The following is a 19,485-nucleotide window of genomic DNA, read 5'->3' on the forward strand; positions in this document are numbered from 1 at the left end:
TTTACAGTCGATAGCCGTTGCTTCTCCACCTAATGGCGAGGCGCTGGGGAAACCGGGCAGGGTAACTGCAAATCAGTGACATTTACTACTTGACAAAAGGCGTTTGAAGCTGCAGCTGGGCTATTTAAACAATTATAGCAAGGCCTAATTCATGTGCTTCATAAACATCCAATGGGAGTCTTCCAAGAGTTGGAATAATTTAAGAAGAAAAAACAGGTGGCATAAAATGTTCCTGTTCTATATAGGCGGAATTACTTTCCTTTTTCGCTGCCAGAAATGTACTTGGTACTGAGGCACGTTTTCATTCTACGATGTCTTTGACATATTAGATATATTAGATAGGACAACTGCATAGGGGTGGTAGAGTCAAGTTCTAATCATGCAATGCTTCGCGGCTATCACTTTTCCATAGATTAAGTAGAATGTACTGAGCTCGCTGTCTGCACACTAGTTGACCATTGAGAAAATCAGATTTCTTCTTCATGTGTTCAGGATTATGTAAGTATGTCCTTAAGAGATGTGGGATGGGTATGCATTTGTTTACTGCAATGTTAAAAGATGAGACAAGCAATAAGCCTTAGAAGCATGCGTCTAATATGAACGTGCACAAACACACACGCCTGCACACACACACACAGATGCTCAACAGGAGAACTAAGGAGATGGGTCGGTGAAAATGTTAACAGACTGCTCAGAGCTTGCTTTGCGTCTGTTAAGTTGTACTGCCCGCCTCTCCCCTCCAGGGAGGTACAGATGTAGGGTGAAGTTGTCCCTAGACACTGATCTGTGATGAATTTTGCATTTCCCCCACTAATGGGCTAAGGTTAGGATTGGGGCAGAGGAAGCTGATCCTAGATCTGTACCTAGGGAAAGCTTCAGCGGAGGTCCACTGAGGCTGCTCTTACTCACCATAGAGGGAAGGTCACAGCATCTGTCTCTGCTCGTCCAGCCCAGGGTGCACACAATATCAAACATCTGGAGCTGGAACTGTGGAACAAGGGAAAAAAAGTAAAACAGTGTTAGTTACATATGTCTTTGATACTTCCTTGTCATCCAAAAATACCAACTAAGAGCATGCAGACAGAGAGCCCACAGAGAATCAGATAAGGATAACTGAGGCACACTCCACTTGGGGTAAACTATGTTGGAGACAGTACGCTTCAAGACTTCCTCCTGTCATTACAGCACTCAGATACACAGGGGTACTATAACTGACTTGCTTGTAGGCTGCTAGGTCCAGTAGGTCCATATGCCTTGACGTTGTGTGACAGTTCACTTACAGTTGCACTTTTCCCCTTGGAACCAATGGACTTGGACATTTTGCCCAGGACTTGATAGCCGTCCGTGGACGTGTTTCCAGCTTCCTTAATCTCCTTGTCCGCCACCTCTTGGCAGTCGAGGTTCAGCTTGACTTTGGTGGGGGAAACAAGGATGTGGAGCTGCATAGAGAAAAGATTGAGAGTTGTTACATTCTTCGTCCAGGACATACTTTCGTCTAGGACCATCTGCTTTCTATCTTGAAACTCTGCAAATCATTGGGTTATCTGGGGTTGACAACAGAGCGCAGAGAGACACAGGGTGTATGTGGATGTGTTATTTCCTCTCCTTGATGTGGTGTTCACTGACAGCCTCCAAAAGAGGTAGACCAGAGAGAAATAAAGCCACACGATTTCAACACATTCTGATAGCTAAAACTCAATTCTAAGGATGTAGTGTCCTAAAAGTTCTCTCAGGATAAGATACATGGTTCTGGTTCAAAAAGTAATCTGTACTAATGTATTACCTGTTAATTATATATATTAGTCATATAGCATGTAATATCATCAGTAAAATTAACCTGGTGTGGTAAAACACAGTAGGAAATACCAGATCAGATGTTTTCAGCAAAAAATGCTTGCTCAATGATTTATAGAGCACCGTCATCCATTCATCTCTCTCATTTACTTGTGGTCATGGGGTTAAAGTGTATGTGGTGTACACCAAGGATGAGTCTTTCCACCGCTATGTTTCCCAGAGTCAATGTATGCATTATGTTGCTATTCCTTACTCAGGTCAACCTCACATCTTCTGATGATGTAGTTTTGTGGTGTGCCATAAGAAGTGCTCCCTTTTACTCTCTCCCTCTATTGCCAAGAGGCTAGCTGCTGTTCTGTGGAGTTCATTCACATTCTTACTTAGCAGGCAACATGCTACTGTACCAAGCCATGGAGTCAGTCCCAGAGATTTGGCAACCACATGCGGTTTCATTCATTGTGGTCAATATCGTTGGAAATGTATAGCTATGTTTTGCAAACCACTAGCGGAGGAAGCTTCTATCTCAGGATTCTTCTGGGAGAGCGAGCAGACAGACAGTGGAGCACACTCAGCAATTTATGGAAACTGTGAGTCTGTTTTGAACAGAGAGAGGGTAAATAAGGAAAATATATACCCTAAGCAAGCAACTTGGAGAAATGATCAACTCCACTCGAGGAAATTACATCATCAGACGGCGCTCTATACAGTCTCAGACAGTCTCCAGTTTAGTTTAAGCCCAGTTAACACATAACGTTCTGAGAACCATATGTTTCTTAGCGCTTGGTGAGAGCGTGGTTATCCTATGGATATTTTACATACAACCTTCCCACAACTTTCCGGGAATGGTGTAGGATAGTTGCTTGGCTTTGAAACATTCTCAGCAAAGTTAAGGAACTTCACAAAAAAACTTTATTTAGTTAGTATTTCATTACTTTAACAGAGGATTTCCTACATGTTCAAACATGGTTTCATTTCATTTTAATGTTGGTAATGTTCTATGAACGTTCTCCAACTGGTTTGATATTGGGGATGTTCTCAAATAGTTTAAAGAATGTGTTATTCTGTGGTAATTTCTGTGGCAATTTCAGTACGTCATCATAGCGTTTCCTACAGGTTTAATCATGGTTCTATTTAAAGTCAGGTTCTCAAATGATTCTGAGAACATTAAGAAAACGTTCCAACGTTGTAAGAATGTTATTTAAAAACAATGAAATAAAATCCACAAGAAAATGTTAGTAACGTTCAGAGAAAGTTCTAAGAAGGCCAGCTCTGAGTTAGACCCAGCTATTCAAACAGAGCAATAATACAAATCTCTTTGTGAACAATAAAACATCTCACAGTTTAACCTGCAGAAAAGAGATGCCAATAAGCTATAATGACCAAAAGGTAAACCCTTGGTCAAGGTTTCCCTGTCTTGGTAAAAACGTGGTGTGCAGCAAGCAGCATTCCCTCTAAGCTCACTGACGTGACGGCCACGTTACAGATGTCGGGGTTTCCCTTGACCTCCGGTCAGTCACTGGGACAGATTACACAGCACCTTCCTATGCCAGAACTTCTACCGTTCAAGTATGATTATGTCCTCTCTCTCTCGGACCTCATGCTCACCATTGTCTAAAGCATATTAGCCTCTTCATACATACGTCTTGAGGGTTCTCTACTCATTTGGACTATATACTGTACAGATGTAAGAGCTTAATTTGAGCCAATTTACTAGGGCATGAAAATAATTAATTGACATTTTTGTAGGGATGATACAGGGAAAATCAAATCTGAAATTTCTAAGTGGAAATTTCAAACTTCAGAAGCCTTTTGAAACCTAAAATACACTACATGTTTTAAATGTTCTGCATTGCAGGAAGATTCTCCTGCAACAAGGTGATCAAATTAAGACCCTACATCTGTATGGTTTTCCTTTTGTTCATTGACTCAAGCTTCCATGACATCCATATGCCTTTGTTTGAGTATTGTTTGGTATGATAGGCATAAGACTATTGTTGTATTTTCCAAACACAAGACAATGGTTTTTGATAATTAATTAAACTTTTGATACGTTCAAGTTGAATGATGAAAAGCAGAGTCGAGCAGTCAGGGTATGTCAACACTAATTTATCATCTTTATGGACATGGATATTTGCATGATTCCTAACAACTATCGATCATGGTCTAAGTAACTGCTTTAGAGTTTGAATCCTGTGGATCTGGTAAACCTACTGCGAGAACCAAGCCCTCAAACTGTCATCCGAGAAGGGCATCTAGAGAAGGTTTATACAGTAGTAGCAGTGAGTTGTTGTTTTTTTACTGGTTGATAGAATGGTATTGTATTTCAACCAAATATACCCACAGGGGGCTCTGAATTCCTTCAGAATCCTCATAGGATTTGTCCTGTTGAGTAGAGCACGTCTGTTAAACCCATTTTAGGGAGTTTTGGATTGTCGCCGGTAACTAAGACCATTCAAACTTTGAGTTAGCTCTTTCCTGACTGATTAGATCGAGGTAAATCAGCCTTGCCATGAAGCAGTGCAACCTGGCTGTTTAGAAGCCCATAGCCTTCCTCAGCATAGAACACTTTCATTATTCCTGCCAGAGATGGCTACAAAAAAACAAATCAGGACATCATTCAAATAAGGGAGTGAGAGTCTGGGTTCAAGCTAGCCTGTCTAAATCATGTTTGTTTATGCTGCATATGCTGGCAGCAGGGATGGAGAAGTGGATTCTACAAGTCAACAACTCTGTAACTATTGGTCATCTGCCTCTTAAAAAGACATGTGCATTTTGCCACTCTGCAAAATACAGTTTCAACCTCTCCACTGACAGAGGGGAAATTACACTAATCAATCCCAGCTCATTACTGTCTCTGTCTGTCTGTCTGTCTGTCTGTCTGTCTGTCTGTCTGCCTGTCTGCCTGCCTGCCTGCCTGCCTGCCTGCCTGCCTGCCTGCCTGCCTGCCTGCCTGCCTGCCTGTCTGCCTGCCTGTCTGTCTGTCTGTCTGTCTGTCTGTCTGTCTGTCTGTCTGTCTATGACTGGGAGAGTCACTGTGAGAAGTGTGGTTGAGGTCCTGTCCCCAGTGAGAGCAATAAACCGCCTAGTCTCCTGTCATGTGCCATCTATTAAAGGAGACTTTGCCATTGGTTAAACTTATCAGCAGTGCTAACTCTGGGTCTTCCTTTCCTGTGGTGGTTCTCATGAACCAGTTTCATCATATCGCTTGATGGTTTTTACGACTGCACAAAGTTCTTGAAATGTTCAGGATTGACTGACCTCTCTTTGCTTATTTGAGCTGTTCTTGCCATAATATGGACTTGGTCTTTTACCAAATAGGGCTATCTTCTGTATACCAAACCTACCTTACTTTTACCAAGGCAATTGAGATGCATTCCAGGTGACTACCTCATGAGGCTGGTTGGGAGAGTGTCAAGAGTGTGGAGGGCTGTCATCAGGGCAGGGGGTGACTACTTTGAGGAATCTCGGATTTGGAGTATATTTTCTTTAGCACTTTTTTGGTTTCTGCAAGGTTCCATATGTGTTGTTTCGTGGTTTTGATGTCTTCGCTATTATTCTACAATGTAGAGGGTGGTAGAAGTGGTGAGGGACCCTGGAATGAGTAGGTGTCTCCAAACTTTTGACTGGTACTGTATTTCTTAAATACATTCTTTCACTTTTAGATTTGTGTGTATTGCTGTGAATTTTTAGATACTACTGCACTGTTGGAGCCAGGCACGGAAGCATTTCGCTACACCCTAAATATGTGTGTGACCAATAAAATACAGCATGTACACTACCAGATACAGCATGTACACAACTGTGCTGGAACACTAGGACAGACACAGCATATAGGCCTACACAACCCTGCTAGAACACTGGGTAAACCCCAGAACAGAGTCACCCCCCCCAACAGCAGCAGCAAGAATTCCCCTGTGTTTAGCTACCAGAGGCAACAGAGGCAATACTAGGCCTGCCTCCAACATCCAGGCAGATAAACTGCAGCAGTGCCAGAAAGGAAAGAGAAAGAGAGAGAGATAAAGAGTGAGTGTGAGAAAGAGAAAGAGGCAGACAGAGAAAACCTCCCCCTAGCCTCGCATTCCACTGCCTCTCTGATGTAATTGTTTAATAGCAATAGCAGTGACCCAATATTTTCCAGACTCGCGCGCCAGCAGTGACTAGCAGTCTCCCCAAAAAGACTTATAGATTCTAGTGAAAATGTGCAATAGGGTTGTCCACACCACCATTCACTGCAGTACGTCATTTCCACAGCCCCCATGAGCACCCTGCTCTGACCTTATGGTGAAGGACGCATTCCCGCTGTTAGAAAAATTCCAGTAAGTACCAGAGGGGAGTGCTTCCCTATAGCTCTTAATACACAGACAGTCTACTACATGCCTATAGTCTTTAGTGGTCTCTCTTCCTTTAGGCTACAACTCAGTGACTGAACTTAATGCTAATTCAAGTGATCAAATATGGCAACACCACTGATTTCTCTGCCCCACTAGTTCCTCTTGGAAACCAACAACCAAGGAATTAGAATTTCATTCAGCTCCAACCTATGTGGATCACTTCAGCTTGAACCAGCCATTTGATTAGCTTTAATGTCCAAAGAAACTGCTACAAGATCAATTGCCACTTTTATCTCTCGATTACTTTGAGAGGTATTGATTGCCATCAATAACAACAATCCATGCATCATGTGACATTGGGGTTTTTACAGTTTACAGTCAAAGACCATCTGCTTGACTAAGCAGACATTGTTTTGCAGCACACATGTCTGTAGCTGTGTCGGAGGTACACCTCCTGTAACATATAACATATTTGGAATGCCAGGTATCCCTTCTCAGTGTCTGTATATCCTCGGGACATGCCAAGCTTACCGCAAGAACAAAGGTGCCAGCTGTGATTGATGTACCACACCTCCAGTCTTAGTTGCCAGGCCCAGAAAGTTATATAATCCAGCTATTTACTTCACTACACCCAGTATATTCCTCCAATCCCAACAGTCACGCAGACAAGCAGTCAGTGTTTACCTTGTGGAAGCTTCCATGGAAGATTCTCTTCACTTGATCATTGTCGAAAGTGACCCTCTGGATCTCCCCCCTCGTATCCTTGTTATAATACGATATAGTTTGGCTAGAAGCTGAAAAGAGAAAAACACAATTAGAGAGAGAAAGAAAGAGGTTACAGATAGGTAGGTCTCCAACGTCACATTAGGACTTGGTGTTATGCTCCTAAACTAGAAACAGGACTCCACCATCATCAATGGATAGTTTATCATAAAGCACAAACAGATAGGCTTTGTGATAGCTACAACATAAAACAGCAAGGTTGGTGCTTTATAAAGGCCAGCTGAAGCTAGCTAGTACAGGATGCTGGATGTTGGATGAGGCTGTGTGTGGTTACTGAGGGAGACCAATGCAGCCCTGGGCTCTGGAGCCCATTACCATCCATTCACTGATCCCATGAGAGGATATCAGACAGAACCACAGACAGATATCTACAGCTGCTGGATATCTTCTCCTCACAGAGCACTACTTCATCATTCCTCTATGTAGCATACCAAATGGCACCCTATTCCCTATGTAGTGCACTTCTTCAACCAGGGCCCACTATGTAGGGAATACGGTGCCATTTGGGATGCAGCCCCAGGAACCTCTTGTAACCCTTACTGTAACCCTCCACCCTCAACCCCTTCAAATCCACAACGGCAACCATTCAGCACAAGTCAAAGAGGCTAGAATGCCTTACGATCGATGGTGACCCCGACTTCAGGCTTGTCGTCCTTGGTGGACACCTGCCAGATGTCGAAGGCCTCAGTGGGTGTGTCCGGGAGGAGACGGAACATCATGATGATGGTGTAGGAGTGAGGTAGTCCGTCAGGGTGAATCTCTCTGTTCAAACCCCCACGCAACACCAACAATTAGACTGACCATTCAAAAACTACAAAATCAACTCACCATCAATATACAGTATATATGTGATGGGATGTAAAGACATTATGGATAGTATATATACAGAAACATGTACAGAAATAGTTCAATAGGATTTCATTAGAATACAGTATAGTATATTCAGTACATTTGAAATGGGTAAAACAGTATTACCATATGTTTATGTAGCACTGTGATATGGATGAATTTGTTCCTTTGAGTAAAAAACAGAGGTAAAACTATGTGGAATGTTAAGCTGACCGGGGATATTTGATAGGCCTACTGTGCAGCTGATAAAGCGCTTAGAGATGTATGATGTAGGAGATAGACAGTGGAGTTGGATGTCTCTGAGCTACGTGGGCTGAGTGAAATCAACAGTATGCCAGAACTTCAGATTGAACAATATGCCAGAACTTCAGATCACTGCTTAACACTTAACAGGATGTCGTAAATCTATTGACCTAGTTTAGAGGGGAATGGGGTCTAACAGTCTGTCTGAACATAGTTGGGCAAGACGTGTCATGTTAGCAGCCTGGGCCATATCCAAGTGCCAAACAGACATTTATACAGTTTTTACATGATGGAAAGGACTTAATGGTTGCCTCCCTGCATTGACCTCCATCTCCTCAGTCTTCCTCCACTTGAGCGTAGACAAGCTTTCAATCTGAGAATATCATTAGAATCTGAACAAACAGATTAGGGTTGCGAAATCACAGCAACTTTCCCCAAATTCCTTGGTTTTACAGTTTTTACAGTGGAGTTGGAAAAAAAGGTTTTGATGAAAAAAATAATTGATGTTTTTATTCTGCAGATCAAATGCTTCTCTAGGTGCTGCTTTCCTTCAAAGGTCAATCAAGCCATTACAAGGTCAGCCACAACATATGGAATGATTACGGAACATATTAACAAATCGTGCTCAGCTAAGTATGGTTTTGAGCTAATGTTTTCCAGCATGTTTGCCTAAGGGCATTTTAATGACATGTAATTCACTAGAGATCCACAGCAAGTGCTGGCAGTTTTTTGTGCTGCAACTCAATTATCCCTTAAATCTATTAGCTCAGAAAAGCAGTGCAGACATACAACCACAAGATGTAGATTTGACCAAGCCAAGCCAGAGACGATGGTAGAGTTGCAAAATTTAGTCAGCTTTCACAAAATGCCTAGGTTATCCAGAAATTCTGGTTGTATTATTATTCCCTCCTGATTCTGGGAAATTTCGAACCAGGAATACCTGGGTATTTTTGTGGAAAATACCTGAATTTTCTAATCCAAGACAATGGTATCTCAGACTCACGTGGTGGGCTGGGTCAGGAAGGAGTTCTTATGGAGTCTGTAGGCTGTGTAGCTGTTGAAGGAACCAGGTTCCATAGACACTCCCTTGATATAGCCATAGGTCTTCTCTGTCAGGTTGAACGCCTCCAGCATTCTGAAGCCTTGAACACAACGAAAATAAGTCTTATTAAGTTCTAGGAGGTTCTAGGAAGTTCTAGACAGTTCTAGGACATTCTAAGAAATTCTAAGAAGTTCTAGAAATTCCTCATATACAATAATGAGTAAATAACGCATGCTGTTTCTGCAGTTGGTTCTAATTTGGGATGCACATAATTAATCATCTGAGCATACTTACCAGGTGATGTGAATCCATTTAGGTAGATCAGGGGACAAGCTGTGAAGATAATATCAAAGATTAGCAACAGTTGAATTTGTTTCTAGATTTGACTTTCATGGGAGATAAAGTATTTAGCAGTTAGCGATTAATTTAAGTGTTATCCAACAAAAAAAAGTTCCAAAAAAGCTCACATGATGTTGCGGTTTCGCAAATGAAGGTCACAAGGTTGTCTTGGATAGTTGCAAAGGCGTCGAAGTCGTCCACAACGAAGATGTGTCTGTCGCTTGGCTTGCTGCCAATGTTCTGCAGCTCAGCATAATCCACATCGGCAACACCAACCACAAACACACTGTAACCTGGAGGAGGAACACGTTCACACTTAAGCAATAAGGCCCGAGGAGGTGTGGTATATATATGGCCGATATACCATGGCTAAGGGCTGGTCTTATGTGCGAAGCAACACGGAGTGCCTGGACACAGCCCTTAGCCATGGTATATCGGCCATATACCTCAAAGCCATACCAGTGGTATACGACCTGATATACTGTACCATGGCTGTTGGCCAATCAGCATTCAGGGCTTGAACCACCCAGTTCATAAACTCATATAACCAACTATGTGTATTTGTGATTCTAATAAGTTACAGATTGTAGATACTTCAATGACAACATAGACAACACAAACAACACACTCGTTATGATTGACGTTTTGACTGGAAGATTCCTGTTCAACTCAGTAACCCTTACCAGCATGCTGCAGTGCGGCAGCGTTTTTCTTCACCTCATCCTGAGAACGACCATCTGTGACAGCTACCACAACCTTGGGGACATTCCTCCGCATTCCATTTTCGGACGTAAATACCTTCTCCTTGACATGCTTCAGAGCAACACCTGATCAAGAACAAAGAAAGGTCAATGAAAATTACAATTTAATTAGTGTGATATCGGATAACTTTGAATAGACAACAATGTCTACTTAGTGGATGGATCTATAAAAAATAAACATGTTTGGCTTGCATCCATTGAAATGTTAGCCTGAATTGCCAGTCTGTTTGTGCCATAATGCCAACTCCTTGTCACTCATTATCATGCCAGTGACAGTAGGTAGGCTCATGGAACGTGTTGTTGTCATTGTAACGTTTACAACCTGAGACTAGATGGTGGGTGCTGGGTTTGGGAAGAGGCTCACCGGTCTTAGTGTTTCCTCCTCTGTACTGAATGAGTTGTAGAGCAGCGAGACCGCTGCCCTTGTCCGAGTAAGAGTTCAGCCTGAACTCGGTCTTTGCTTCGTCGCTGTACTGAACGAACGACACCTGTTTCCAAAGTAAACAGACTTGAGCATTACGAGGAGTTGTAGTATGATGCCATAGCGTACCTGATATTCTATGTAGTATGTTATGCTAAAACTAACAACTATCACCAAGTTGACTAACAATTACAGTCTTAAAAGCATATTGTAACACAATTTATTCCTCTATTTACAGCACTACACACCTGCATTCCTGTCGATCCGATGACGTCGAAGGCTCCAATCATGCTGAAGACGAACTGCACCACTTTCCGGAAGCTCTCTTCCCCGATACTCCATGAGCCGTCGATAAGGAACACCACATCTGCCTTGGCACCTTTGCACACTGATGCAGAAGAAAAACAACTCAATCAACTGCACTACATAGATTCCATGGCAGGCCACAGACTCTGAGCTGCCTGGAACACCAGGCCACAGACTCTGAGCTGCCTGGAACACCAGGCCACAGACTCTGAGCTGCCTGGAACACCAGGCCACAGACTCTGAGCTGCCTGGAACACCAGGCCACAGACTCTGAGCTGCCTGGAACACCAGGCCACAGACTCTGAGCTGCCTGGAACACCAGGCCACAGACTCTGAGCTGCCTGGAACACCAGGCCACAGACTCTGAGCTGCCTGGAACACCAGGCCACAGACTCTGAGCTGCCTGGAACACCAGGCCACAGACTCTGAGCTGCCTGGAACACCAGGCCACAGACTCTGAGCTGCCTGGAACACCAGGCCACAGACTCTGAGCTGCCTGGAACACCAGGCCACAGACTCTGAGCTGCCTGGAACACCAGGCCACAGACTCTGAGCTGCCTGGAACACCAGGCCACAGACTCTGAGCTGCCTGGAACACCAGGCCACAGACTCTGAGCTGCCTGGAACACCAGGCCACAGACTCTGAGCTGCCTGGAACACCAGGCCACAGACTCTGAGCTGCCTGGAACACCAGGCCACAGACTCTGAGCTGCCTGGAACACCAGGCCACAGACTCTGAGCTGCCTGGAACACCAGGCCACAGACTCTGAGCTGCCTGGAACACCAGGCCACAGACTCTGAGCTGCCTGGAACACCAGGCCACAGACTCTGAGCTGCCTGGAACACCAGGCCACAGACTCTGAGCTGCCTGGAACACCAGGCCACAGACTCTGAGCTGCCTGGAACACCAGGCCACAGACTCTGAGCTGCCTGGAACACCAGGCCACAGACTCTGAGCTGCCTGGAACACCAGGCCACAGACTCTGAGCTGCCTGGAACACCAGGCCACAGACTCTGAGCTGCCTGGAACACCAGGCCACAGACTCTGAGCTGCCTGGAACACCAGGCCACAGACTCTGAGCTGCCTGGAACACCAGGCCACAGACTCTGAGCTGCCTGGAACACCAGGCCACAGACTCTGAGCTGCCTGGAACACCAGGCCACAGACTCTGAGCTGCCTGGAACACCAGGCCACAGACTCTGAGCTGCCTGGAACACCAGGCCACAGACTCTGAGCTGCCTGGAACACCAGGCCACAGACTCTGAGCTGCCTGGAACACCAGGCATCAGAAAGAGAGTGGGCAACCTTAAAAATAAGAACGTCTGCAGGAATCTCAAAAACAAAACCATAGAGGAAAACAATGACATAATGAAGCTGTACATAGCAATTATTGTTTAATTGATCATACTTTCCTGAAAAAAAATGATCAAAACAAGAAACATTTGGTCACCATGAGGGCTGGAAATGAAATGCTCTTTAATGGCTTTCTCGCTTAGTACAAAAGAAGTAGTTGGCAAAACAAAAGATAATGTCTGCCTGATGTGGTAGAGCACATTTTTTTTATCTCTCGCAATCACGTCCTCCAAGTCTGAGTCCATAAACAGGTTTTACACAATATCTTATCAAACAAACAGCTTCTTTGGACACCTAGGTTATTCATTAGTCAATGGGTGTGTTCCATTGAAAAACCCTGGGGGTCTGTGTGGACCATGTGGCGGCCATTAGTTTAACACTGGCACTAACACTCATTCTGATCTAGAGGAAATAAGTCTGCAGGTCTCTGCTTCTGCCAAATAATGAGATGTTGAGTGTTTTGCATATTCTCTAAACCTGCCTTTTTATTACTTTCACCTAATGGCACTAAAAACACACAAATAAAACCATTCTGATGGCACTAAAAACAAACACAAATAAAACCATTCTGATGGCACTAAAAACAAACACAAATAAAACCATTCTGATGGCACTAAAAACAAACACAAATAAAACCATTCTGATGGCACTAAAAACACACAAATAAAACCATTCTGATGGCACTAAAAACACACACAAATAAAACCATTCTGATAGTTCAGTGTGGTTCAGTGTGGTTCTGTTGGGTTATGATTGGTTCCGTGTGGTTCTGTGTGGTTCTGTGATTTTATTGGTTCTGGTGGATATGGTGCCATTTCTGCTTACCTGCCCATGCAGGGGGGATGGTAGGAGGTGGTGGAGGAGTGGGGGGTTGTGTTGGCGCTTCAGTAGGCTTGACCACTTTGACAAGGAGACAACAATAAGTAAAAATAGACAAGAATGGACAATTGACAAATCAACACTTAAAGTAACATTTTCAAGACTTTAGATACTCACAGGTTCTCTCCTTGGTGCCGACTCCGGGGCCCTCCAAGTTGGGGGTCTGAACGAACACGGTGGCGCTGTAGAGAGCGTCCGGGGAGAGACCCTCGAAGCAGTACTGGCTCTGAGCTGCAGTGATGGTGATCTCCTGCTGACCTTTACTGGAGGCTAGACAGAGACAGCACAAAGATAAATATGAGACATGTTGACATGTGTTGAGAAGAGAAACATGTTGACATGTGTTGACTGCCGAGGCTGCTGCCTGAAACGTTACTACTCATAAAAATCACAGGTCTTCTCTGAGTACGCAAACCAGAGTTAATGCCATTCAGCTGGGGTTATTTGACAGTTCTGCGGTTAAACAATAATGTCAAAATACATGTAATATCTGTGTTATCACACTACATGTAATTCAATATGAATTGTTTTGGGGAAAATGCAGACATATTTTGAGAATGTTTTTTTGGGGGTCAAATGAACCATGAGACCAAGACAACGGCCTTATAAAGTGGAATTATCCCCTCATACACCTCTCCTTTCTGCTTAAGGCTCCCATAGTCATTGCTTAGTCATTTTTGGTCAGAGACGTTTGCCATGATCCTCGCTCCTCCACCACTGTTTGCATTCCACTTCAGACAAACCATTGCCTCTGTCTATGTCTGATGCATCTTTAAAAGGTTGCTAGCTTCTCAAAACCTGGGGACTGTTTACCTTTGGGGAGTGCTTTCTGCAGCCGCTGTCTTTCTCACACAAGCAAAGCCTGCTCTAGTTTGGAAATGTGTCATGGGTAATGACTACCATGTCAATATTTAAGTCCTTGCGATACTGCTTCCTGTTTTTAACAGTTTATACCCCGGTTCTATGTGTGAATATGAAACAGATTGATTCAAAGGCAGACAGTAATTAAAAGGATGTCATATTTTCAGTCAGAGATACAATTAAAATTTGGTGGACATGTGCTTTCAGAAAACGCCACATCATGCATTCTCCTTTGAGGGATAAACACAAGGGAGGGCTAAGGATAAACAGTTGTGTGAATGTCTAGACTCAGTCTCAACACGCAGCACAGTGCCATTTCAATGTTCTGAACACAGAAGAGGGTGTGGCTCTGATCCGTGGAGGGTCTATAGCATCTCTGACTAGTGACTGTCTAATATATCATGTGTTGATGTCCCTTCAACATTCTCCTTTGTGGCTTCAGATTTTTTACATAAAAGGAAGCATATACTGATTTGGAATGCAGCAATTTTTCAGGGTAGAAAAAGTGTCTCATCTATCCTAGCTTAAAGGTGAAATCTGCTATTAATGTTTGGCTGAAACAGGAATTCAGGATTATGGCTTTAATATTGAGACTTACGGTCCAGAGGGTTGAGCTTGATCCTGTAGGAAGTGGCAGCCCTGTGAGGACTCCACTTGATGCAGAACTTGTCGAAGCCAACGTTGTAGGTCTCGATGTTGGTAACGTTCAGGTAGACTGTGGAGCAGAACACAAGAAGTAGAGCTCAGACTGACTTCAAGACTGAGGCTACAATGGACCCTGGTCAAAAGTAGTGCACTATGTAATGAATAGGGTGCTATTTGGGACTAGGCATGTCTTTAGGTTAGCATTGATGTTCAAGCAAGGTGATATTTCTGTTATTCAAACACATACGTGTTGTTCCCTGTCCTTCGAGGGCCCCGCTCATGCCAGCCCCATACTGGGCAAACACTTTGACATCGTAGGTGGTGCCAGGAAGCAGGTTCTGGAGGGTGTATGAGGTCACGTCACCCACAAATACGTCCAAACTCTTACTCTGATCTTCTTCTGCAGGCAAAACACAACACAAACTCTACTTTACAACAGCAACACTACAACACAAACTCATAAGGTAGAGGAGAGGAGAGGAGAGGAGAGGAGAGGAGAGGAGAGGAGAGGAGAGGAGAGGTCTGATCTAAACCTGAAATCATCTCATTTGAAATGTAAAGGTGTGGTTTCATGAAAATTATTCTGCATCATTACTTGTTCATTGTATTTAATAAACTTTGGCTTTGTACTAGAAAGTGTGGTTGGTTGATATGGACAATGAAATATAAAACCCAGCATGACAAAGCATGATATTGAGAAGTCTTGTAACTCAGGGTGTTATGGGTCCCTTCTCATGACTACACAGGCGTGGCCCAGAGTCTGACGTCATCTCACCCGCAGGAGTGTAGACCAGCTTGTATCCGAGCACTGGAGACGGCGAGGGGTCCCAGGCCACACGGAAGCGGGTGTACCACTCGTCTGAGACGCGCAGGCTCAAGGGCTCCAGCAGGCCGACTATAACAGAGGCACAGCACCAGCAGAGAGAGCAGACACATGTCAACATTCAATCAGTCACGGCAATTACTGCCAACAACAAGTGAGGCCATGACCCCATTTCCAGAATAGCTAGCCCCCAGTGCAGTAAGTCACCACATTACCACGGCATATCCTGGGCTCCAAGTCTACAGCAGCCACTATTGTTTTTCCTCCTCCTCAGTTTATGAAGACTATTGTGAGTAATACATGTGTTTAGACTGGATAGATTTTTTCATAGTCTTGCTGAGGGAGCTGAACTGGGTAGTGGGTAGGTTGGTTTGCATGGGTGGTGACAACCCATTGGAGCGAGGCCCATCCACAGTGGTGCTTCTTTTAAAGCCAAGACATAAAGTTTCTATTATTTGTGTAACTCGGGGCAATTGTTCACCAGTCGTTGAGCCAGGCTACTGTGAATTCCCAATCTTCCGAACTCTTCAAAATGACTTTTTTTTTGGAATCGGTTGGATATAGTATGGCTCTTGTAAGTATTTTCCAGTTCTCACTCCCAGCTCAGCTCATCAGGCTTGGAAATTCTGTCTAGCTAGACCGTCAGGTGTACAGTATACTAGACTGAACACTTCCTGAACACTTTTCCTAACTGCGTTACCTGTGCGTCCGGGCCCGATCAGAGATGGCCCTGATCCATCAGCATAGATGGCTTCAACAGTTATGCTGTAGGGAGTGTCAGGAAGCAGGTTCTGCAGGATGGCATTGTTTCTGTTGCCAGGAACAACCGTCTGTGAGGAAAAGTACCACAGAGAACTTAGTCAGTTCATTAATAAAGGAACATAATTATAGAATTACTTTTGGAAGCTATGCACTAATTCTAGGCTTGCAGCAGAGAGCAAAAAGAAGGCTATTAATGAAAGTTCCCTGTCCTCATGGAACACTGGAGGGTTAGCTCTCCTGACCTTTCTCGTTTAGAAGCATTTGTTATGTCACTCAATGGTTGGCTTACTAGGGAATAATTATGCAGTGCTGCTGTGCTGCCCTAAAGTGTTCCTGCTCTGTCTTTAAAGTCATTAATAATCCAATGTAATGTAACGTAATGTTTCCAGTGATAATGTTGATCTAATTGAGACTTTAATTCGTCTTACTAATCAGCAGTTATTTGCTGGAGTTAACCAAACAGACACTGAAGTAAGACTTTGTGGGCCTACAGCGCTTTGGCAGTAGTAACACGTTGAACAGTAAGTTCATGCGAGTGTGGAGGAGTGTATTTGATTTGCAACTCAGCCAAATATAAAACGAGACATGTTTAGGTCATGAACTCACTCGTCCCTCGAGTAAACCTTAAAGTTCCCTGCTACGTGAAAGTCTGTCGAGAGAGACTCTTTATGTGTACCAAATGGCACCCTATTCCTTACATAGTGCACTACTTTAGACCAGAGCCCTATGGGTGCCATTTGGTATTCAACCTATGAACTCACAAACTCAGTGATGGGATCTCCTGTGGTGGGGGCGTAGGCGATCTTGTATTGCTGCACTGGGCCCTCCGCGTGGTCCCAAACGATGGTCAGCGTGTTGGTGGTGGCATCAAACACCCGCAGGTTCCTAGGTCCAACACGGGGCACTGCAACAGCAACAGCAAAAATACTGGGTTACACTCAAACACATGTACCTAGCAACGCTGCACACCACATGATCCTCAAAATGTTAAACAGCTGCACCACTGAGAGCATCTTGTCTGGCTGCATCACCGCTTGGTATGACAACTGCTTGGCATCTGACCGCAAGGTGCTACAGAGGGTAGTTTGTACGACCCAGTACATCACTGGGGCTGAGCTCCCTGCCACCCAGGACCTCTATACCAGGCGGTGTCAGAGGAATGCCCAAAAACTCCAGCCACCCAAGTCATAGACTTTTCTCTCTGCTACCGCACGGCAAGCGGTACCGATGCACCAAGTCTGGAACCAACAGGACCCTGAACAACTTCTACCCCCAAGCCATAAGACTTCTAAATATTTAGTTAAATAGCTAACCAAATAACTACCCAGACTATCTGCCCTGACCCTTTTTTGACTCAGCACATACACTGTTGCTACTGTTAATAATCTATCCTGTTGCCTAATCACTTTATTTCTAGTTACTGTATATGTACATACCACAATTACCTCGTACCCCTGCATATCGACCAGGTACTGGTATCCTATAGCCAAGTTATCATTACTCATTGTGTATTTACTGTTACTTTTGTTATTACGTGTTTTTCTTTGTATTTTTCTCTCTACATTGTTAGGAAGGGTCTGTATGTAAGCATTTCACTGTTAGTCCACACCTGTTGTTTACAAAGCATGTGACAAATAAAATTTGATTTGACCTAGTAACCACCACTATATATAGCTATGTGTGTGTGTGTGTGTGTGTGTGTGTGTGTGTGTGTGTGTGTGTGTGTACGTACTTAAATGTAGACTATAGTATAAGCAAGTATGTATGGACGCATTAGTAACACTCATTGAGTCGAGAGTATAAATGTAAACAAGAGTCGCATGAGTCAGTAGTATCAATGTAAACAACAAAGTTGGATTCGGGTCTCACATGTTTTGCCGTCTCCCTTCACTGGTGAGCCCTCCCCATCAGCATACAGAGCCAGGACACTGATCGAGTACGGCGTGTCGGGAATGAGCGAGTCCAGGAACGCGTTGTTGATGTTTCCCGGGACCAGGACCTTTGGAGAGGTCATAAGACATAGATCACAATGATGGCTTCCCAGAGAGGAAGATTGTTTTGCGTCCCAAATGGAAACCTATTCCCTATTAAGAGCACTACGTTAGTATAGGGCGTCATTTGGGATGCATCCTGGAAGAAGGATTCTTATTCAAATGACCTTTTTCATGCATTACATACTGCTCTGGCACTGCTAACGTACATAATGAGCTCACTGTTAATCCATGCTAGAGTCTTTTTGGAGGGAGCCTAGTGCCAAAGGTTAACATGAAGTACTAACAAAGCCCTGAAGAGGTTTAAAACGCTAAACAAATACATGAATTTAGCTAAGAAGTGATTGATAAACAAATGAGTGTTATGAAGCATCCATCGTCTGGTAAATGCAAAGACGTAACCAACACCACGAGACCAGTGCTCTGTCATTGGACAGGCCTCAACGTGTACTGGATCTATCTCACCCCTGTTTCTAACAACAGTGGAGCCCAGTCTCATCATATCACCAGGGTCACCACTGTCACTAAGCAGCACATTATCTATTAGCTTGTCTGGGGGACGGCCATTTCATCATGCTAAATACCTTTATCTAAAGCTTATCTGAGGATTTAACTGAAAATCTCCTAGTTGAAAGAGTGATGGACAAGACATGCAGGTAGCTGAGGTATATAATAAAGTATATTTCCTGTGAAAAGCACTCATAAGTCTGTCCTCCATACAAAATGGAGCCTGATTGAGAATAGACAGAGCTGAGCTGGCGAACGCTTCGGTTAAAACAATTCTGTCTCTTAGCATGAGGCATTTTTAAGGCCTACTGCTGCATCAAAGAACATTCCAATAAAAACAGCCTCATTATCGTCCAACCAAGCCCAAAACATCAAACGTTACAATTTTCATCTATGTCTATCGCAGATGTGCATATGCACATTTTCCAAACTGCTAGTGGTACTTTAAAAGCTGTTTGTAGGCCAATTAGCTCTATCTTTCTCCATTAATCCAAGATATGTGTATTGCATCGGTGCATAAAATCAATGCTGATAGACAGAGAATTAAAAGCCAAAAGGTCTGGATTTCCCCATTAGCCTAATAAGGGAATGCCATCTGTGGAGCTTCTAAACAGACTTCCTAGCAAACTCTTTGAGTGAGGGTTTTTGATATCTTCATCAAACGTAGAGCCCAGCAACCCTACTCTACACTTTTATTGCTTAACTGGACTTTACCTTTCCATCTAAGTGGTCTGAGCAGGGAGAGTAAGCGGTTGAGTGAACGTGCCTCCCCTCTTAATATAATGACAGGCTCT

At 43.8% G+C, this 19,485-nt stretch overlaps 1 protein-coding gene across 7 annotated transcripts in view; it reads right to left on the reverse strand.

The window, feature by feature from the left end:
* Positions 1 to 19,485, reverse strand: part of LOC139415024 (collagen alpha-1(XII) chain-like) — a 105,193-nt gene that overhangs the window by 10,468 nt on the left and 75,240 nt on the right. For all 7 annotated transcript variants that reach the window (XM_071162770.1, XM_071162769.1, XM_071162767.1 and 4 more), the window contains 18 exons: positions 18,063 to 18,192; positions 16,955 to 17,097; positions 16,132 to 16,261; positions 15,384 to 15,503; positions 14,856 to 15,008; positions 14,562 to 14,678; positions 13,220 to 13,372; positions 13,049 to 13,123; positions 10,812 to 10,951; positions 10,507 to 10,630; positions 10,065 to 10,208; positions 9,510 to 9,674; positions 9,337 to 9,375; positions 9,004 to 9,142; positions 7,528 to 7,670; positions 6,810 to 6,919; positions 1,281 to 1,439; positions 910 to 987 (listed from right to left, as the gene is read on the reverse strand). In XM_071162770.1, the coding sequence (XP_071018871.1) occupies positions 910 to 987; positions 1,281 to 1,439; positions 6,810 to 6,919; positions 7,528 to 7,670; positions 9,004 to 9,142; positions 9,337 to 9,375; positions 9,510 to 9,674; positions 10,065 to 10,208; positions 10,507 to 10,630; positions 10,812 to 10,951; positions 13,049 to 13,123; positions 13,220 to 13,372; positions 14,562 to 14,678; positions 14,856 to 15,008; positions 15,384 to 15,503; positions 16,132 to 16,261; positions 16,955 to 17,097; positions 18,063 to 18,192 (2,262 nt within the window). The remainder of the gene's footprint in view (positions 1 to 909; positions 988 to 1,280; positions 1,440 to 6,809; positions 6,920 to 7,527; positions 7,671 to 9,003; positions 9,143 to 9,336; positions 9,376 to 9,509; positions 9,675 to 10,064; positions 10,209 to 10,506; positions 10,631 to 10,811; positions 10,952 to 13,048; positions 13,124 to 13,219; positions 13,373 to 14,561; positions 14,679 to 14,855; positions 15,009 to 15,383; positions 15,504 to 16,131; positions 16,262 to 16,954; positions 17,098 to 18,062; positions 18,193 to 19,485) is intronic.

Source organism: Oncorhynchus clarkii, chromosome 8, assembly GCF_045791955.1.
Source record: "Oncorhynchus clarkii lewisi isolate Uvic-CL-2024 chromosome 8, UVic_Ocla_1.0, whole genome shotgun sequence".
In the NCBI taxonomy this organism is placed as follows: Eukaryota; Metazoa; Chordata; class Actinopteri; order Salmoniformes; family Salmonidae; genus Oncorhynchus; species Oncorhynchus clarkii.